Genomic DNA, 18,277 nt, shown 5'->3' on the forward strand with positions numbered 1-18,277 from the left:
CTCTTCACAGTGCAACATGGAGCCATGCTCTGAGTGTGCAGATCTTTTCACAAGTACTCACCCCGTCAGGAGGATGGGCAGTCCAGCCAATCTCAGACGTCTCTCCTGTTGTATCCAAAAGAATTTCTGTTTAAAAAAATAGAATAACCAAAGTTATAACCTTGCGATGGTTCCCTATATAATAGTTACTCCTATCTATACTTTTCTTCCCCATCCCTTGTCATTTGTTGGGGGCTAATATGACTACTTAGCCACAACCCCTACTAGCTATCAAATATGAAATTCAGATTGTGTGAATTGTGAATATGTTTGCTGGTATGTCGAGTGATTTATTGCAAATCTTCTGGCATGATTCTCATTTACGTGAATTCTTTTGATGCCTAGAGATACTTCATAGCTTAGGAATGTCATGTGTAACGTGCTATCATCAGTTTAATTCCGGCTTCTATACAAGAACTTGTTTCAAAAAAGCAATTAGTACAAATTTGCTCCCAAAGAAAGCACATTTTCCTCAAGCTAACAGATTCTTAAGTGTCAAACTACATGTTAAATGTAGGTAGCTACAATTTATTTGTCCTTTACTCAAAAGTAAGCTGAACAGAACCAAACCTAAGCAAGCCCCTGGCATGGAGGTAGTTGGCCTTTAATATTTCTCCAGCAAAGAAAGATATTTTTGTTTTTTCTCACAAATCATACACACACAGTTTACCATCCCAAGCACAAGCACCCATCTTCCAAAAATATACAAATTATCAAATATTTGTATATCTCTCCTTTCCAAATCAATTCACACAAATTTCCTCAGAATACTGAATCAGCCCTACTTTAGTCTACAGATAAAATTGATAACAATTGTGCTAATTTGGGGAGGTTTGCACAAATTTCCCATTCATACAAAGCAAGTAGGCATCACAAACCAATTTCAAACCCCCTTTTGCCCCCTGCTGTGATCCTGACCCAGAATGGGGGCCCACATTTATTTTGCTAAAAGTTAGTTTCCAGACCACTGAAGCAAGCAAAACTTTTTAGCAATGTAAATTGAAGGAATGGCAGGCCTGATCAAGATTAAGACTATAGTGAGGAGCAAACTATTAAAGCTCCTTACCTTCCATGATAGGGTTTCTAATTTGGCCCAGTTCCCTGCACTTATTTTTGCATAAGAAAGTTTAAAATATGTAGTGTGACCCTCTGAAGACAGGCCAATGCATTGACAACTACCTTTTCATCCAATCTAATGCATGATCAGAGAAGAAACGAAGTCTGCCCATCTAGATTGTAGAACTGGTGTGGTATGTCAAAAGCTGCACAGCAGCACAGGGTAGTCAAAGCCGGCTTGGCGCAATAGGAAAGAGCTGTGAGTTGGGAAACCCTATCCAAATCTTGACTCAGTCATCAACTCACCAGGAAACCTTGAATAAGTCAACCAGGTTCTTTCCCTGAAATATGGAGGTTATAATGCTGAACTTCCGGGCCTCTTGTAAGGATTATGCATGAGCCGAGAACACACAAAAAGGTACTGCAAATGATGACAATGAAGAGACACATTCGTGACGTGCCAATTTTCATTTTTTGATCAGCACCCAAACCAGCTCATGTGTGAAGTGACCTCCAGAGAGAGCCAGTTGAGGCAGCAGCAGGTACAGGTTCCCCCTGTCACGTTTTGCCTTCATTTCCAGCCCCGTAGGATGAGAGCAAGCTGGTTGGGGGGCAGGAGCAGCTCTTCTGCAGGCCCAGCTGCAAAGAGGGCTCTGAGGCATGGCAGAACCTTGGACAGCCCAGAGGGAAGCAGCTCATCTCTGAGCCAAGGCATCTTTACTCCGCTTAAAAAGCATCATGTGTCCTGAAGGGCTCGCTGTGGGATTTCGAGGCACAGATGGAAGTTAATCCTTCAGGGTACCATCCAGTCCACAAAGTAAGCTTGCTCAAGTGTGACCATTTTATTTTTAAATCTGGAGGCGGATTTTTAGAGAGGAAAAGTGGGGGAAAAGAAAAATTTGAGTTAGTGGCCTTTGTCCTGCCCTGCTGGCAAGCACAGCGCACCCCAGATGGTTTGTCTCCAGTGAGCCAGGTAATTTCTTTCTTTCCTTTCCTTTTTTAAAAGCATGAATATTTCACAGGCAAGCAAATACTCATGGCCTGAAGCTGACAGGGTTTCCCTCCTGTAACAGGGAATATTTAAGCAGCCAAGGCACAAGATGGCAGAGAAAAGGATAAGCATATGCGACTCCTGCAAATGCTACATCCATGTTGAGGACAGAGGCCCAGTAAAATGTTCCACTATTTAGATGGGGTGGGAGGAAGGGGAAGCCTCTATGTAGCAATTCAAGCCTGCATTGCCTGGGGTAAAGGCCTAACACCAAGGGACAAGGCCTTGCTCTTAGCTTCACACAGGCTCCACATCTCTGATCAAAGGCAATCCCCAGCTTCCACTAAACTCTGCCTCCAACATGTCCAATTCTACCCATTATCCCCGAGGCTCTTCCCCTGAATTTGGGGCTACATTATGCATCTTCCAGCAAGGTGTACTCAGCCTACCAGCCATGTCTGGAAGTTGTCAAAAACATCCTGATTAGTCTACAAGGGAGAGCAAAAATGGGGTGGGCAGGGAAGGGCAGGATGGGGGAGGTTGTCGGGAGGTTGTCAAGAGAAGTATCATCATATTTGGCTGATCAGGTGAAACTGACTTAGTGGAACAACCACTGCAGATCCCCAAAAGCAGCACGCTGTTCTCCCCATGGAGTCCCCCACCAGTGGGGGCCATGCCACTCACTCCCTGATTATAGATGAGCTTTTCCCATCAGCGATGTTTTCCAGTGCAGACAGGAGACCGCATGGTGTAGGGCTAACATGTCTCCTCTGTTGAGCAGAGCCGGGGTCTGCAGTGAATGATCCGTTGTGCTCCCCTTCCACTCAGCTGCCTTCCAGAATGCAGGTTTTTAACTCTGTGCCACAGCCCCTTTCTGGAAACCACTCAGTCAGACCTTCATCTGCATATCCTTGCCCTGATGGGAAGCTCCAGTGTGTTGAGATTTATTTCTTTACTGCTGTTCTGTCCCGCCCCTCTAGCCAAAATGGATGTGAGGAAATGGCCTTACTAAAACACAGGTGGAGTCCTGCAGTAAAACACTGCAGCATGAACTCGCCTCTTAACACAAGTGGTTCTGCTCAGGACTCTTATGTAAGCTGAAGCAAGAGGCTTGTCTTCATAGTAATGTTTCTTGAAAATGACGGAGGCTCAGGAGAAAAGGGGGAAGGATTCTCCCCCCTCTTATCCCAAGGTTTAACCCTGCTCAGTTATATATGGCAAAAGGGCTCAATCTGAGGGCTAGCTGCAACGCTAAATGTGAGGAATATACTGGCTCTGTGTGTGTGTGTTCCAGAGAAGGGGGAAAGGGAGAAGATGTTCTTTTTCCTTTCCTTCATTTTAAAACTTACCTTTACGAAGTATAGCACATGGAGGGGGTGGGTAACCTCAGAGCATCTATTTCCCCCAAACCCAAATTCTCTCCCCTCCCACCCACCAAATGTTACTATAAACTAGGCATAGCTAGATTTCAGGCTTGCAAGATCTTTGTTTTCTACTAAGACTTGTAAGATCTATCAAGGGATGCCAGGTGCAATAGATACGTATCTTGAGCACAGGAATTTGATTTGAGTGCCAGAAGTGAATAGAACTCACAGTATCACACAAAAAATTATTCTCACCCTCTGCAGAAACTTTCATTACAGCTGTTTAATTTAGAACAGGGGAATTGCCAGTATTGTGTAACTGGTAGCCTTCAATCCTTGCCAATCTTGTGCATATCGTTCAGGACTTTTCTATAAGAGGTGTTTATTGTGCACCGTTCATTTCTTCCTCAAGGTTGTTTATGTGTGCTTTACCCCCCCTCCCCTCACACAAAGTTTTGTTTCCATATTGAAAGAGCAATTTTTGCAAGTTTTTTTTTTTTACAAGAGGAAAAATGCAATATTTCACTGTAAAAGTGAAAGAAATTGCTTTCTTCACATGTGAATTCACACTAATCTGCTTTATCACAATGCCACCTAAAGGTTATATAGCAGAAAAACCGGCAAAGAAATATTCTGCATGAAGTGCTCAGATCTCAATTCTGAAACAAAACAAAACTAGTTACAATCAATTAAGAGCCTCACAGAAATCTACCAGTAGCTCCTAATCTGCCAGCCCCAACTATAAGCCATTAGGTGCCTGAATGGGCCAATTCCAATGGTCCTCCCATCCTCCACAGCAAAAGTGAGAGTGGCTCATACAGAATCATAGAAAATACAAACAAAAGGTAGTGGAAAGAACAGGAATTCCTATTCAATGTAAACCTGAAACTTGGAAGTTCCACCTTCAGACAATGGGGTGAGTTACTGTGATTCTGTATTATTTATACAAACTCAGTTACCAGCAACTCAATGTAAGTCCTAGGTATTGGGTTTCCTGATTACTTTATATTTTCTATTCTTTTAAGACACAGTCTGCACTGCTAGGGATTCCCCCAGGAAAGCATACATGCTACTGTACTTTTGGGTGGCCCTGCTTTGCTTCCAAACTGGACAGGCATATGTTCGCAATTAGAGGAAATTATTCTGATATGGATTCTTCTCTTCCTCACATCTAATAGCGACATTAACCTCAGCATCCTGTATAATTGCTGCTATTGAGCACTGCCTATCGATCTGCTTTAAAACAGATCATGCATATTTTTATTTTTATTTTGTCAGCCACTCAAATGTGGCTAGAATTTGGGTAAAAGGCCCCCATTCAGCCCTTCCAAACAACTCAGGCCAGGCAAGGTCACCTTGATGTTGCCACTTGACTGAATGAGTCAAATGTACATTTTGCTGTGGTACTAACACAGTTTATATCTGGGAGTTAGGATCAGGCTCAGCACCATGTCAAACCGAAAAGTCAAACAATGCCTTTTTACTGTACAGAGGAGCAGGACAGTGCCATTGCGACTCAGATGGCCAACACAGAATGGTCAAATATGGGATTATCGGAGCATTTCAAAACATGTTTGGGTACTCACAATAATTTTGGGTGCAATCCTATACACATTTAGACAGAAAAAAGTCCTTCAAGTGCCACCATTTGGCTGGGAATGCTTGGAGTTGTAGGTAGGATTGTTCCCGAAAGTGTGTAGCATACTTTCAGGGGAGGTAACTGAATATAGAATAACCTTGTGCAGCTTATAGTCTACATTGGATACAAAGGGGGAAAGCAGCAACCAGCTATATGAAGCAATTAAGGGAAGGATTGTACTCGGCAGTCCTCGTTTTCATCAGGGTTACACGTGAAATGGAAGAGCAAGGGGTAAACTCCAGCTTGTACATATTTTCCAGTGGTCCCCCTGTGAACCTTTGTTCCTGGCTTGCTGTCTGAAGGCATGCCGAGAGGCCTCTTCACACTGATCAAAAGGTGCACAAGCAGGCACAAGAGTTCTTCCCATCTCAGCCACCTCCCCACAGGCCCCAGGGAGTTAAAATCTCAGTACAGGGGCTAGGAGAATCCTGACTTGACCGTGTAAATGGAGACAAAGTGCCTATGCAGATCGTTAATGCTGCTCAAGACGTTCAAGCTGAAGCTATTTAGATTTAAGTACGCCAGATCTGCAGAGGAATGAATGAGATGCCCTGGCCCAGAGTGACCGATTCCAAAGCCAGGGAAGTTCAGCCTTCAGAAGATGAAAAGTTGAATGAATGAAGAAGATATGTTTGCACTCAGGGGAATTGGGGGAGCCAAGGTACCGTGTAAGCAGCGCCAATGCGGGCTCCAGCAGACTCTTGGTCCAGCGCTCCCACCAGGCAGGGTTCAGGGGGCTCCCGCCTGCTCAGTGCTACCACTGCAGTCCTCCAAGGCTGTTGCTGACTTCCCCATGCCCAGCATGGACCGGGCTTACATTCGAAGCGGGTGGTGGCAATTTGCAAAGGGAGCAGAGTTGGCACTTGGCTCACATCCATGTCAGGCACCTACCATGTTCATTTACCGAAAATGAAATGCCTGCCCTGACACTGATGAGGGTGAAATGAGAGAGAGGCCTTTGAGTTGGGCTCCCAGGGGGCTGGCAGCTGTCCACAGTAGCCACTGTCACAGCAGGAAATGTGTGTTCCTCCTGACAGAATGCATGTTGATCCTCACGCTCCTTCTTCACAAGGGGGGGGGGGTCCTCCCATTCTCCTCACATCCCTTTATTACGCTGCAGTGCAGAGAGACCATCCCATTTTGTATGCCTTCCTATTTCAATCCCAAAATGCCCACCAAAGTTGGTATTACAGGATTTCTGCTCTGAGGACCTTTTCTGCAGAGCATCCAGAAAAGCTGAAAGGATCTTGTTCACAGATTTTGGTGCATTTCTAATTTCTTAAATTTAGGCCTCTTCAAAGTTTCCCCAAGGATGGTCTTGCTTAGCCAAGGAAGGCTGCTGGGGGGGACACCTGGCCATGCATTTGATAACTTGTTAAGCTGAAAGAGAAACAGGAGCCTCTTTGCAAAGTGGTGCATGCTGAAGCATCATTGCTATTAGCACCCCTTTTTATTCAAGTAGTAATAATATCTGAGTAAGCTATTATGAGCATTTGCACACACACTTCCATATTATAGGGAAGGTGAAAGGAAGCACCTCTTCAAACATCACATAGTTAAACTATGGAATTCACTTCCACACCATGTAGTGATAGTCACAGGTCTGGAGAGCCCTTAAGAGAGGGTTGGACAGGGTTGTGGAGGAGGAAGCTTGCAGTAGCTACTCACCCTGCCAGCTCTGTCCTACCACCAGTAGGAGAGGCAGTATGCCTTATACATACAGGGTGCTGAGGAACTTGGACAGGAGGGGACTGTGCCATTCATGTTCTGCTTGTGGGATCCTGCAGGCAGCTGGACTGGCCACTGTGTGAGGAGACTAAATGGACCAGCCTGGCTCTTCTGATGTTCTCGTGCTATGTTCGTATTTAGTTTTATTCATAGCCTTGTAAATAGCAGTTTGGTTTGTCACACATGCTTCCCACAGCTTGTCACTTGCCAAGCTAAACATGGCTCACCAGCCCTGTATCTTTGCCCCACCAAAGGCTCCAAAACGTGTTTGTGCTTCCTGCCTTGACGAGGAGGGTCAAGCACCCAGCTGCAGTACTTTGGCTGAGTGGCCATGTTCAATTTAGCAGCTCCCAAATGGTGCTGGGCTGCATTAACAAAGGTTGAACCTTGCCCGGTGTGTGTGAGAAGGGGGGCAAAGGAGGAAGAGGCAAGGGATGATCAGACAAACAAGTCAAAAGGCATCTGTGTTTTTTCCTGAAAATCTCTCATACGGATATTTCAGGCCAGCGAGTGATGAAATCTCATTCTGTCCACCAGGGAAAGTGGACTCTGTACAACCCTATCACCTTCCCTGTGGTTTCCTTGCATGCCATGCTAACAAGCAAGGGGGCAGTCATATTTGGTAGATGGTTCTCCCAGTCTCTTCTCTTCCCAAAGCTCTGTACTTTACAAACCCCACAGCGAGGTGCAATGTCAAGAATGAGTACAATTCCCTGTTGTTATAGGCTGGAACAAGATGCTCAGCAGCAAATGCACATTTGCACGTTTGCTGGCATGACTGGGAGCCTGGGCTACAAAGCACCATGGGTGCTATTTACCAGGGAGCAGTGAGGAGCAGAAAGTGTGACCCTTCCCCAGAAGCATCCCTTCCACTCCCCAATGACTTCTTCCCTTCTCACCCAGGCTTCCCACACACATTCATCATAGCAAGCACCACAGAGCAGGGGGAAAGAAGCAGCGAGAGTGCCACTGGTCATGCTCACTGATCTTCCCTACAAATTGTGCCTATACCAGTGGAGAGGTGGGGGCCCCAGCTTCCCCAGTCTGTGTTTGCCATCAAGCATGCAACTGCATCCACAACATTTACCCAAAGCAAGGTGCAGATTAAGCAAAGGCATACGCCAGCCGAGATGTGGGTATCTTCTCTCTTCCCGTGTACACATGAGCAGTGGGGCTGATCTGCACATGGAAACCTATCTTCATGCTTCTCTAGACCAAGAATTGAGGGGAAGGGGAAAAAAAGGAACTAGCAAAGGGAGGGGTAGGGAGAAGAGCTGCAACAACCGTAACCCAAAGCAAGCTGCCAAGTGGAACGAACTATTTATTTTTAAAATGTACAACTCAGAAATTAAAAGTTCTGCATGTTAGCATGACATTAGGATATAAGGCTAGTAGAAAACCCCAGGCACCCAAATATTTCATTTCGTTGTGCATTCACATCCTGAAATGTTATGCAATTGACATCTAAGGATTGAAATAAATTTTCAGCCCTGTTCACATGCATTTTAACTACAACTAATACCTGCATCTGGAACCAACTGGCTGATACTGCTACAACCTTTGCACAAAACAGAACAATACTTCAGGGTTGAATCCTTCGGCTTTGAAAAATAGAATGAGTTCTTAACTGCTGTGTCCGTTCTTGTGCCTAAGTCCATTCCTGTTTTAATGTATTTCAAAACAATTTCCATGTCCAGTTTTTCCAAATAATCTACATATAATTTCCTCTTCAAGCTTATATATGGTTACTACTTTTTCTACTGCCCTAAAAAGAGTCATTCATTCCCATAATCATGCCATACAACTTCGATTTGAGTCTGCAAAACTAATTTTCCAAACTGCTAAGCTCTTCCAGTTCCAGTAACCAGCTGCTTCCCTGCAGCCTTCAGGATCTGATCAAGCATCGCTCTGATATATTTGATTTTCCCAACATGATTTTTAATGATCTTTCAAATACAAGTTCTACAGAATATACTGTAAAGTCAACCCTGTGTGCAGTAATTTACTGCAATATTTTGTCTACCATGAGTTGGCTTCTCAGAGAAAAGCAATACAAAATAAGTATTACCTTTTTTCCAATTTAATTTCAACTATTTCACCCCAGAAGGGGAATGGAATTGTAATTTTTAAAATGATTTATTTCAGCAATGAATATCGAATGTTATTCTTCTGTGAGCAAAGAATATCCTTAAGAAAAAGTTGTAATTCATTTAAAGAATAAGGCCAAAAGCATATGTTAAGGAATGCTGTGAAGCTGCTTCCCCTCCCACACCGTCCCTGGAATGTGTAGTTGAAGTATATTCATTCTGAGGCACCAGGATGCTTGAGGGATTCCAGTGTGAATTATTGCGTTGTGTATTCCAGTGTGAACTAATCTAACCCACACCTTCTCTACCAATGTGCAGATCAGAAGGTGGTTTTCCACCAGCCTTTGCACTTCTGCATCGATCTTGGCTCAGGAAAAGCACCAAAATTGAGAGAAAACAGACTTTTAAAAGGCACATTTAAATATTTATTAGAATGTGATTTTTAGTGGATTTGAAAAAAAATTATACTACAGTGTATGAGAAATGTTATTAAAAGGAGCAGAATAATGGGGGAATAGGCTTGGATGGACTTCTGACTGAAACCATGCTAAAGTAGCACAGACTGGAATAGACTGCATGACTAATCCCTACTCTGCCATGAAACTTATTGGATGATGCAAAGTTGTTCATTTTCACTCCACCTATCTTTTCTCAGCTGATAGTTGCCAGGATAAAGGGACAGCCCCTGGAAAGCAGTGCCCTGCAGTCCTTGAAGGAAGAGTAAGGTATCAATGTGAAGGGCACAGTCTTCCCCCAGTCCGTGGACTTCTGTTGTGGTATCAGTTCCAAAGCAAGATCAAACTGGGAGCTTCTGTGTGCCACAGAACAAGTGAAATACAATCATACAGGCAAATGACATCCCTGTGCCCTCCAAGAGACGCCACAGCGAAAAAGCTGGGTAAGACCTACTGATCTGGCAAAAGGGCCCTGGCCAAAGCACTGGAAGCAGCGAGGCCCAAGGGAGATCTGTTCCTAAAAAACACATGGGATTCTGCACAGTCATTGTGCTTAGGAAGAATCCTGCTATTTATTTGAAAATGTATCACACGTCTGTTTTCAGTCAAATGTCATTTATTTATTCAGGCTTATTTTTAGGTTGCCTTCAAGGATGAAACCTTCTCAAGGTGGCTTACAGGAGAGGGAATAAATATACAATCAAACACAATCAAATGTATTTTCTTGCTATGGTGATGCAAACAGTCTCCTAAGCATCTTGAATGGAGACAGAATTTACAAACAGCTACAGAGTACAAATCAAATACTCCTACTGGGTGGAGAGCACAGGAGCTTCCTTGCCCACTTTGACTCTAGGGAGGCTAAAAGTTTCCCTTCTCTCAGGATGCTGCTGTTCAAGATGTGGTAATGTAATCTCCCACTGAGAGTCCTCCTTAAGATAAGATAGGAAAGGGCCACGCTGCTTCTTAAGCATGACTATGGAAAGACATAAATAGCCAACGCCACATGTGGTTCCATCAGCTGCATAAATGCAAGTGTGCTGCTGTCCGTTGTGAGCTGCCTCTGCACATCTCGGTGGCTGGTTTCCCTGCCATAAACAGTGCTGCAGGGTTCCAGTCCTTGCCCAGTGGCTGCTTCCCTATTTAGAGGATAGAAGCTTAACCACCTTCATCTATATGCACCACTCATTCCCAACAATGCTACACTGGTGCGTGCATTCAGCTGTAAAAATATGCATGTTTTGTCATTTATGTGGAGATGATTTTTGTACCCAGTGAAAGATGGTAACTTCACCTCTTCCCAACTCGCATCATCGATCCTTTTCTTTTGCAACTGCATAATCGCTCTCACTTGGAACTGTGCTCCAGAGCATTTTGCAATGAGGCATCTCCATGGTTTGCAAAACTCTTCAGCTCAGTGCACCACAAAGTTGCCACCCGCTCTTCCACTCTGAGTTTAAGGGACTACTGGGAATTGCTTACAATACTTGCCCTTCAGCACAACAAGAAACTGGGGGAGAGGGTGAGAAACTGGGGCTACAGATACAGGACAAAGGGGCAGGACTGAAATACCGAGTATTGAGCTAAACCAGTTGAGCTTCTGCTGCTCTTCCATTTTTGCTTTTAAATGAAGTAAATGAATTCTCCAATAAAATGGAAGAAGAACAGGAGGGAAATAAATGAAGGTTTTGATGACTGCATCATCTGGATGACTTGTAAAAAGTGAATGAACAAAGGATGGCGATTTGGGACCAGACGCCTAGCACTGAAGGAGCAACACTATGCTTTACCTCCATTTTCTCTTCAGCCAGCCAACTCTCCCGTCTTCCTTGCTGGTGCTTTTCCCTTTCTCCTCCAACCTACTCACAGCTCGTATTTTCACTCATCCCAGGTTCTTCCTCCGCGCCCCCCCCCCCCCGCTTTCTGACCTGTCTTTTTCCAGAGGCTTTCATGTGTGAGAGAAAGATGAGCATTCAATCACAAAATGCTTCAGGTCAGTGAGCACATGTAGCCACAGGGATTTTCCTTAGCCCAGCAACAGGACACCTCCTGACACCTCTGCCCTTCCATCTCCAACTCTCCCTGGTAATTCCTCTTCTGCCTCTGTTCCCCAGTACACACATGCACAAACACATATGCACATGCAAATGCACACATACAGCTCTGCTCTTCCCTGTCCATTTTTCCCCACTCTCCCTCCGGATGATTCAACATCATCAAGCTTTCTGTAGCTTAAATGGCACTTTCCCTCCAGGAATGAGATGCCCCAACTGTAAGAACGTGCTAAAAAAGCCTGGTAGGAATGCTTCCAAAATATCCCCACCAAAAGCAGGCTGGTTTTCAATCTGATCAGCTTGTAGGTCTTACCGTTCTCTGTTTTACAGGCTAAATCAGGTTTGCCAGCAATGGCTAAATTGTAATCCCACATGTCCAGCCCTGCTGCTTTTATAGTTTGAGAGCCCCCTTTGTACTGATTGAAGCTGGACAGCGACCCTGACCCACAATCCATGTCTATAAATATTTTGGTGAACAAGTATGAAACAATGGATCATGACCAAAAATGGAATAATGAATTCGCTCACCCCGGTTTGCCCAATCAATGGAGTGCTTCATTGGCATCTATTTCAGAAGGGATCTATTTCAGATCTTGGATTATGCTTAATCCGGCAAAAAAAATTGATGTCTCAATATACTGGATCCCATACCAACTTCTTAGTAAGAGTTTAGGTAAATTGGTCAGTCATTGGAGGTGCAACACAGTTAACACTTCTCTTACTGATACGTTTCAGTCCAGTAGCCACTTCCTTTTTGAATTTGAATAATTTGGATAAATTTTGTGATGGAAAGTTCTTCAGTATTTAGAGATGCGCATGTTCTTCTTACCAATCTCCCTCTCTCATTGAACTTATTACAAGGTCAACATAAATGGAATCTCTGTGCTCTTTTGACAGCTAGAAGAAAAATGCTACAACACTGGAAGGACAAACAGCCATCTGCAGTAACACAGTGGGTGGGTGACTTGATAACATATTTTATTTTTGAACAGATGGTTTTCAGGCTAATTTACTAATTGACAAATGCATGGATAGTTGGGCTGTTTTTGTTGAAGTGTATGTGCAGCTGCCTTTGACAAATGTATATTCTGATGGGGTACATAGTATTTACATGTTCACTGAAACAGAAGCACTCAAATCTCATGTTTAAAAGGTAGCATTTTTGTTTTACTTTTTTAGGTTTGGGTTTTGAATTTGAAATTCCCAGTAAATAATTAATTAAAAACCTTCTTTTTCAGAAGATACTTTCCTGACACACACAGCCCATTTCTAAATGCTCCGCCAAGTTCCCCTCCTCCCTTTAAAAGGTTTCTCTTCTCCTCCCTCATTGCCCCTTTCACTTTGGTCAGTCAACATGAATATCTGTGGCTTACATTGTATTTTCCTGTAATTATCGTTATTTGCCACTGAGTCCAAAGGAAAAGTTAAGGAGTATGTAAGGAGGATACAGGTGGAGCCAGTTAAGGAGAATACAGGTGAAACCAGTTTCAGTCTTGAGCCAGGCTTGAAAGTGAGGGCCACATCATGGAAGTCCTCTCCTCCCCAAATTGCTCAAAGCCAGGTATTTAGGACATGAGTGCCAAACCCTGCCCAATCATCAGGTTCTTTAATGGGCATCAAAAGCACAAAGGCTGGCAGGTGCAAATGCCATTGTATACCCAACATAGCTCACATCCAGTCCATCCTGTTCTTTTGCTGAAATCTTATGCAAACCATATGGCATTTAGTCCGCATGTTCTAGGCTCCCAGTACTCATACATTAATAATGCAATCCTGCAGAATACCTGAAGGGAAGAAGCTCCCTGAAGGAATGCCTCTTGTTACATATGCCTGCCCATACTTGAAGGTAGTTTTCAGCAGTCTTTCTCCAAGAGCTCCTACTGCAGGGAGTGAGATGGCTGCCTACTAAGAAAAGGGCATCTTCTGTTGTGGCACCCTGGCTGTAGACCAAGTGCCCCAGAGAGGTCCACCTGGCACCTATGTTGTGCTCTTGTTGATGCCAGATGAAGCCCTTCTCATTTTCCCAGGCATTTAGTCTTTCAGTTTTTGTTGATATAAATGTCTGACTGCATTTTGAACCGCATTTATGGATTGGATTTCTACCCCACCTTTTTTCCTTCAAGGAACTCAAGGTGGCTTACATAATCCTTCTCTTCCTCCTTTCAATCTTACCCTCAAAGTGAACTTTGCATTGTTGCTAGATTTTGTTTGATTATTATTTTCATTTTATATTGCGATTTAAAAAACACTTAATATTGTATTTTGTAATTTTAATTGTGAACTGCCCAGAGAGTCTCAGCTGTCGGATAGCAAGACAGAAAAGGAAAGGTTCTCCAACTTTGAACCAGACCTAAGTTTTCTTTCATTTAGGTACACAGGCACAGCTCCCTTATGATCAAAGAAACTACCATTTTGTTGAAAGCTGAATGAGCTTTGCCCAACAATCTAAATAATGATACCAGTGTCTGATCTGGTTTCAGCTACTACTTAGCAAATGATTTAAGTTAGTACTGCTACAGGTACATTCATTTTTTTTCAGCAGATCACAACTGTTGCTGTTCAAGATATAAAAGGCAGACAGTTCCCAGGAATGTAAACCTAACATTGCAATCATAAATAGAATGTCCTCAGTGGCCTGAGAATTCATACCATTATATTAAAACCCTTGTTACTGATACAGTTTTAAAAATAAATGTCCATCTGGTATTTTTATCATTGAATCTTTCAAGCTCTGTAATTTCTTTGAGGGGCTTTACCCTGTATACTAAATATACCAGAAGCTTTAATCTTAAGCAAGGAAAGACAGATTTTCTCTTTTGTTACCTCCTACTATTTCTATCCCAACTAATTCAAATATCTTACAAGGTTCAAAAAAGCTGAGTGTTGTTTTGCTTTAGGTTCCTGTTTTCCCTGAATGGCAGGAAATTTCAGGAACAGATTCTTACAGGGTCTTTATAAGTAGAGATGGATGGAGTCCATTAGCATGTTTTTATCATCTCTGTTTATTAATAATACGTTAAGCAGTGGGGAAGATGACAACCAGCATCAATTCCATCAATTCCCACAGCAAAGCAAAACAGCGTGTGCCTGGAGCCTCCAAAGTCTCCTTCCTTTCCAGAAGCTGAAAACCCTGAGACTGCTGTCTCCTCAGCAGGCCATTTTCAACACTCCTCTCCAGCTCACCAAGCATGTGGCATGTGAAATAGTGAGTAGTCACCAACCAGTAATTAAAGAAACATTTTCAGGCCAACAGAAGCAGTTAAGCAAGAATCTTTGGCTACCTTTGCAAACACTACTACAACCAAGTGCTGATTAACAAATAATCATTATACAAAAGACAACAGAACACTCTGTTGTGAGCAGCTCTCCTGCTTTAACACTCCAGCAGACTTATATGAGAATTTTTATTAGAACTTGACTGGTTAGATTACATTAAGAATCTTCTTGAGATGTAGGAGAAGCATCTGCCCATGTAAAGAGAAGTTCCCTCCCTTGCTCCCTCAGCCCTGCTATTTGAGAGCAGACAGCAGGAAAGCTGGGTGCTTCTTAACTGGTCTGCTCATTTCACCTGTCATTTCTTTGCAGGGTTGGTCACTTCCCCTGCATCTCTCCCCTTAGTTCTGAAGGAACTTCACTAGGTACCCTTGAACCCGCAGAGTCATCTGCCCCTCGACTTCCTCCTCACAATCAGAAATATCCTTCTGAGAAGACTCCCTGTCTCAACTGAGCCCTCTCTCTGCACACTCTCCCCAATGAAGCTCACCTGGCACCAACACTAACCAGTAGCTCATAAACCAGGGGTGGCTGCTTGGCTTGTGTGAATTCAGGCTTAGTGGTTCACAAGCCATGCTGCTGAGTTCTGATAACATGACAAGCCAGCTGTGGCTTATAAGCCCCCAGAAATCATCATGTTGTGTGAACCTAGTTAGTGACATATTTTTAGCATTGGACAAAAATGTACACCCAGTCTCTGTGTTAAGGAGTTCCATCTCTGCGATCATCTTTAAGTTGAATTTGTATGCAAGCCTGATCAGATATATAAAAAGCATATAAAACACTTAAGAAACACTTCCATATACACTAAAACATCATAAACACAATACAGAATTTTAATAATGATGATAATAATACAGTAATAATAAAGTAACTCCAGCTACTGGAGAGAGAGGTAGAGAGGGAATCCAACTGTTGAATGACTAAAGCCTAAAGCTTTCCCAGTGACCAAGGGCATCTTACCTTTCTCTGATCACTTTTTATTTCTGCTTTAGTTTTGACTATGATTGTTTTCTTTTCTTTGATGCATCACCTGCACTTGCATCTGATTTACGCCTTGGAGGCATGGTTACAAACCAGATGCAGTACAAAGTTACAGAAGACAACACTAACTCCAAGTGATCTGAAACACACTGGCTTGGACACGCTAGTTGTTCATGAGCATGGAGAGCATGAAAAAAAACTCGTTTTGACTTTGCCACTTGCCACGTTTTCCCTTCCCTTCCCCTCCCTTCCCCTCCCTTCCCCTCCCTTCCCCTCCCTTCCCTTCCCTTCCCTTCCTCAGGGCCCACGGGTGCCCACTTGCCACTCAAGGACAAGGCAAGACTTCTGGGATTGCTTGTTTTTAAGGAGGAAATGTTTTTAACTCAGAAATTCGTAACTGGAGAACTGCGTATACTTATTTTTCTAGGCATTTGGGGTTTCTCTACTTGAGGTATGTAACTTGATTTACTGAGCGTTCTTTTCAGTGCATCCTTTTACACAAGTCGCCCCCATCCCCAGGGATTTTCCTACATGCCTTTCTCTGTTCCTATGTTCTATTATACAACACAAGGTGGCAATGTGGAATGAAGCAGAAGACAGACTTTACACAAGGTTTCCATAGCAAATAATGACACCATCCTAGAATATACCCTTCTTTAAAAAGTCCTGAAAATGGCTGAAAAGCACAGGACAGGACAACAAGAGAGGGGCTGGTGGCATGACGACATCATGTAAAGGGCACACAAACTTCGGTAAATGTAGGTTCACAACCACATAATTGATACCTTGTGCAGAAAAGCCCTTGGTCATTAGTCTTTCTTGTGGGCTGATTTGTGTTGCTCATTCTAGGTAGTAAAGGCAGGGTGAATACTTTCTCATATTACATCAATGTCTCATATTTGGGTTATCCATTATGGTATTTCTTTTTCACTGTATTATTGTATATATTATGCAGCATTTGGATTTTTTCCCCTGTAATATTAATTATGCATATCAGGATTTATGTCAGTGCATAAATCACTTCAGGACTACTTTTTGTGGTGGGAAATGATGCATACATTGAGTTCATCATTATCACCACATAGCATTTACCTTCTAGACAAGATGTGAGACCAATGAGGCAAGTCAGCCGCAGCCAAATCATTCTCGTGGCTCGTCTCTTCATCCTTATGATGGTCTTAGGATCCTCGTAGCTTCTCCAGAGCACCCACCATCTTCCTTCAGTTACAATTGTGCCCACAGATGTCCCAACTGGATAGGAAGGGCCAAGAGTCTGCAGCCACCAATGCGCAAGCAACTCCAGATGAAAAGGAGCACTGCAATAAACAAGACAGCAACAGAAAAGAAACCATTATATCATGCCCTCCAAGCAGGTCATCTTCAAGTACCAAGTCAACTGGTATCGCCAAGAAACCAGCTACTTAATTGAGGAACAGAACTGTATGGCCAAAGAATGTTTATGTGGTATAATTTGTTCTTTTAATGGACTGTAATCAAGTCATTCTCCTCATAAACGCATTTTAATTATTTGTTCTAAGTACCAGATATTAAGTTCTACTTTGCTTGTTCTAGTAACTTGTCAAGAATGTGATGCTGAGTTTAGGGAATCTACATTTTTTCTGGCTGGTATTCCCTTTCCCCCACCACAATTAAACTGTATCCACAGCCCAATGGGAAGTTCTTTAACATTTGCCCCCCACTGAAAAGGACTAATGCTGTTTGGAGCGATTCCCATTTATTTTAATGAGACCCACACGAGACATCCCATCAGACTATGCCCTATACATGTACTCTCTGCTAAACACAAACAAACAAAAAACACCATCCAGAGGGGGCTGAAGAGCTGCCTCCTGACAAATGGGAATGTTCAGCAGGCTTGAAACTTGCTTTTGGTGAGGAGAGGAGAGGAGAGGAGAGGAGAGGAATTACAGGACATCCACCTCTTTATTTTCTGAGCTCCCCAAGAATTACAGTGTGCACACCCACACACACGCCTGCCTTTGCATGCCCTTCACAATTCAGCTGGCACTTCGGACATCTCTCCTGAGATTTTGCAAGCCATTATTAGGACTTCCTCAATGCATCTTCTAATTCCTTATATAATTTCCTTCAGTTCCTTATAAGCAGGGGGACATCAATTTCAGGACAGACACAAAGCAGACCTATCACTGACTCCATGGTTTATTATTCAGCCACAATAAACCAGTGAATATCAGCTGCTAGATGATGATGGATTAGGCTGCTTTGCACAAGCACCTATTGCAGCTTGATTCTAGATGGAGATGGTTGGGTACAGAATGATCTGGTCTGACCCAGGAGGGGTCCTCTCATGTAGAGCAGCCCCCTAATTCTTCTTCTTTTGATCAGCTTTTCTCCTATATTGACTTGTAACCTTTGTAATCTTAGCTGATCCTGTTAATCATTTGTCCAAAATCTACATTTCTTAAGAAAGGCCAAGGTGGAGGAAGCATGGCCCTTGAGCAATCTGGATTTCCTTGCCTCATTAAAAGCTTTGATCATATCAAAGCTCTTGAAGGAGCTGCAGTCTTTGACTCACCTTGGGCAAACTTTGCTGACTTTGCAAACCTGACCCTTCCAAATCTCCTC

The 18,277-nt window shown here is 43.3% G+C and overlaps 1 protein-coding gene across 1 annotated transcript in view; it reads right to left on the reverse strand.

The window, feature by feature from the left end:
* LOC123020253 (ephrin type-B receptor 5-like) overlaps positions 1–16,869 on the reverse strand; it is a 115,070-nt gene extending 98,201 nt beyond the window's left edge. The window contains exons 1-2 of the mRNA XM_044423701.1: positions 16,763–16,869; positions 62–126 (exon numbers count right to left, since the gene is read on the reverse strand). Coding sequence (XP_044279636.1) covers positions 62–126; positions 16,763–16,835 — 138 coding nt within the window. The 5' untranslated portion in view covers positions 16,836–16,869. The remainder of the gene's footprint in view (positions 1–61; positions 127–16,762) is intronic.
* Positions 16,870–18,277: the final 1,408 nt, after the last annotated feature.

The sequence above is a fragment of the Varanus komodoensis genome, unplaced genomic scaffold (genome assembly GCF_004798865.1).
Source record: "Varanus komodoensis strain SLA01 unplaced genomic scaffold, ASM479886v1 scaffold147, whole genome shotgun sequence".
Classification (NCBI taxonomy): domain Eukaryota; kingdom Metazoa; phylum Chordata; class Lepidosauria; order Squamata; family Varanidae; genus Varanus; species Varanus komodoensis.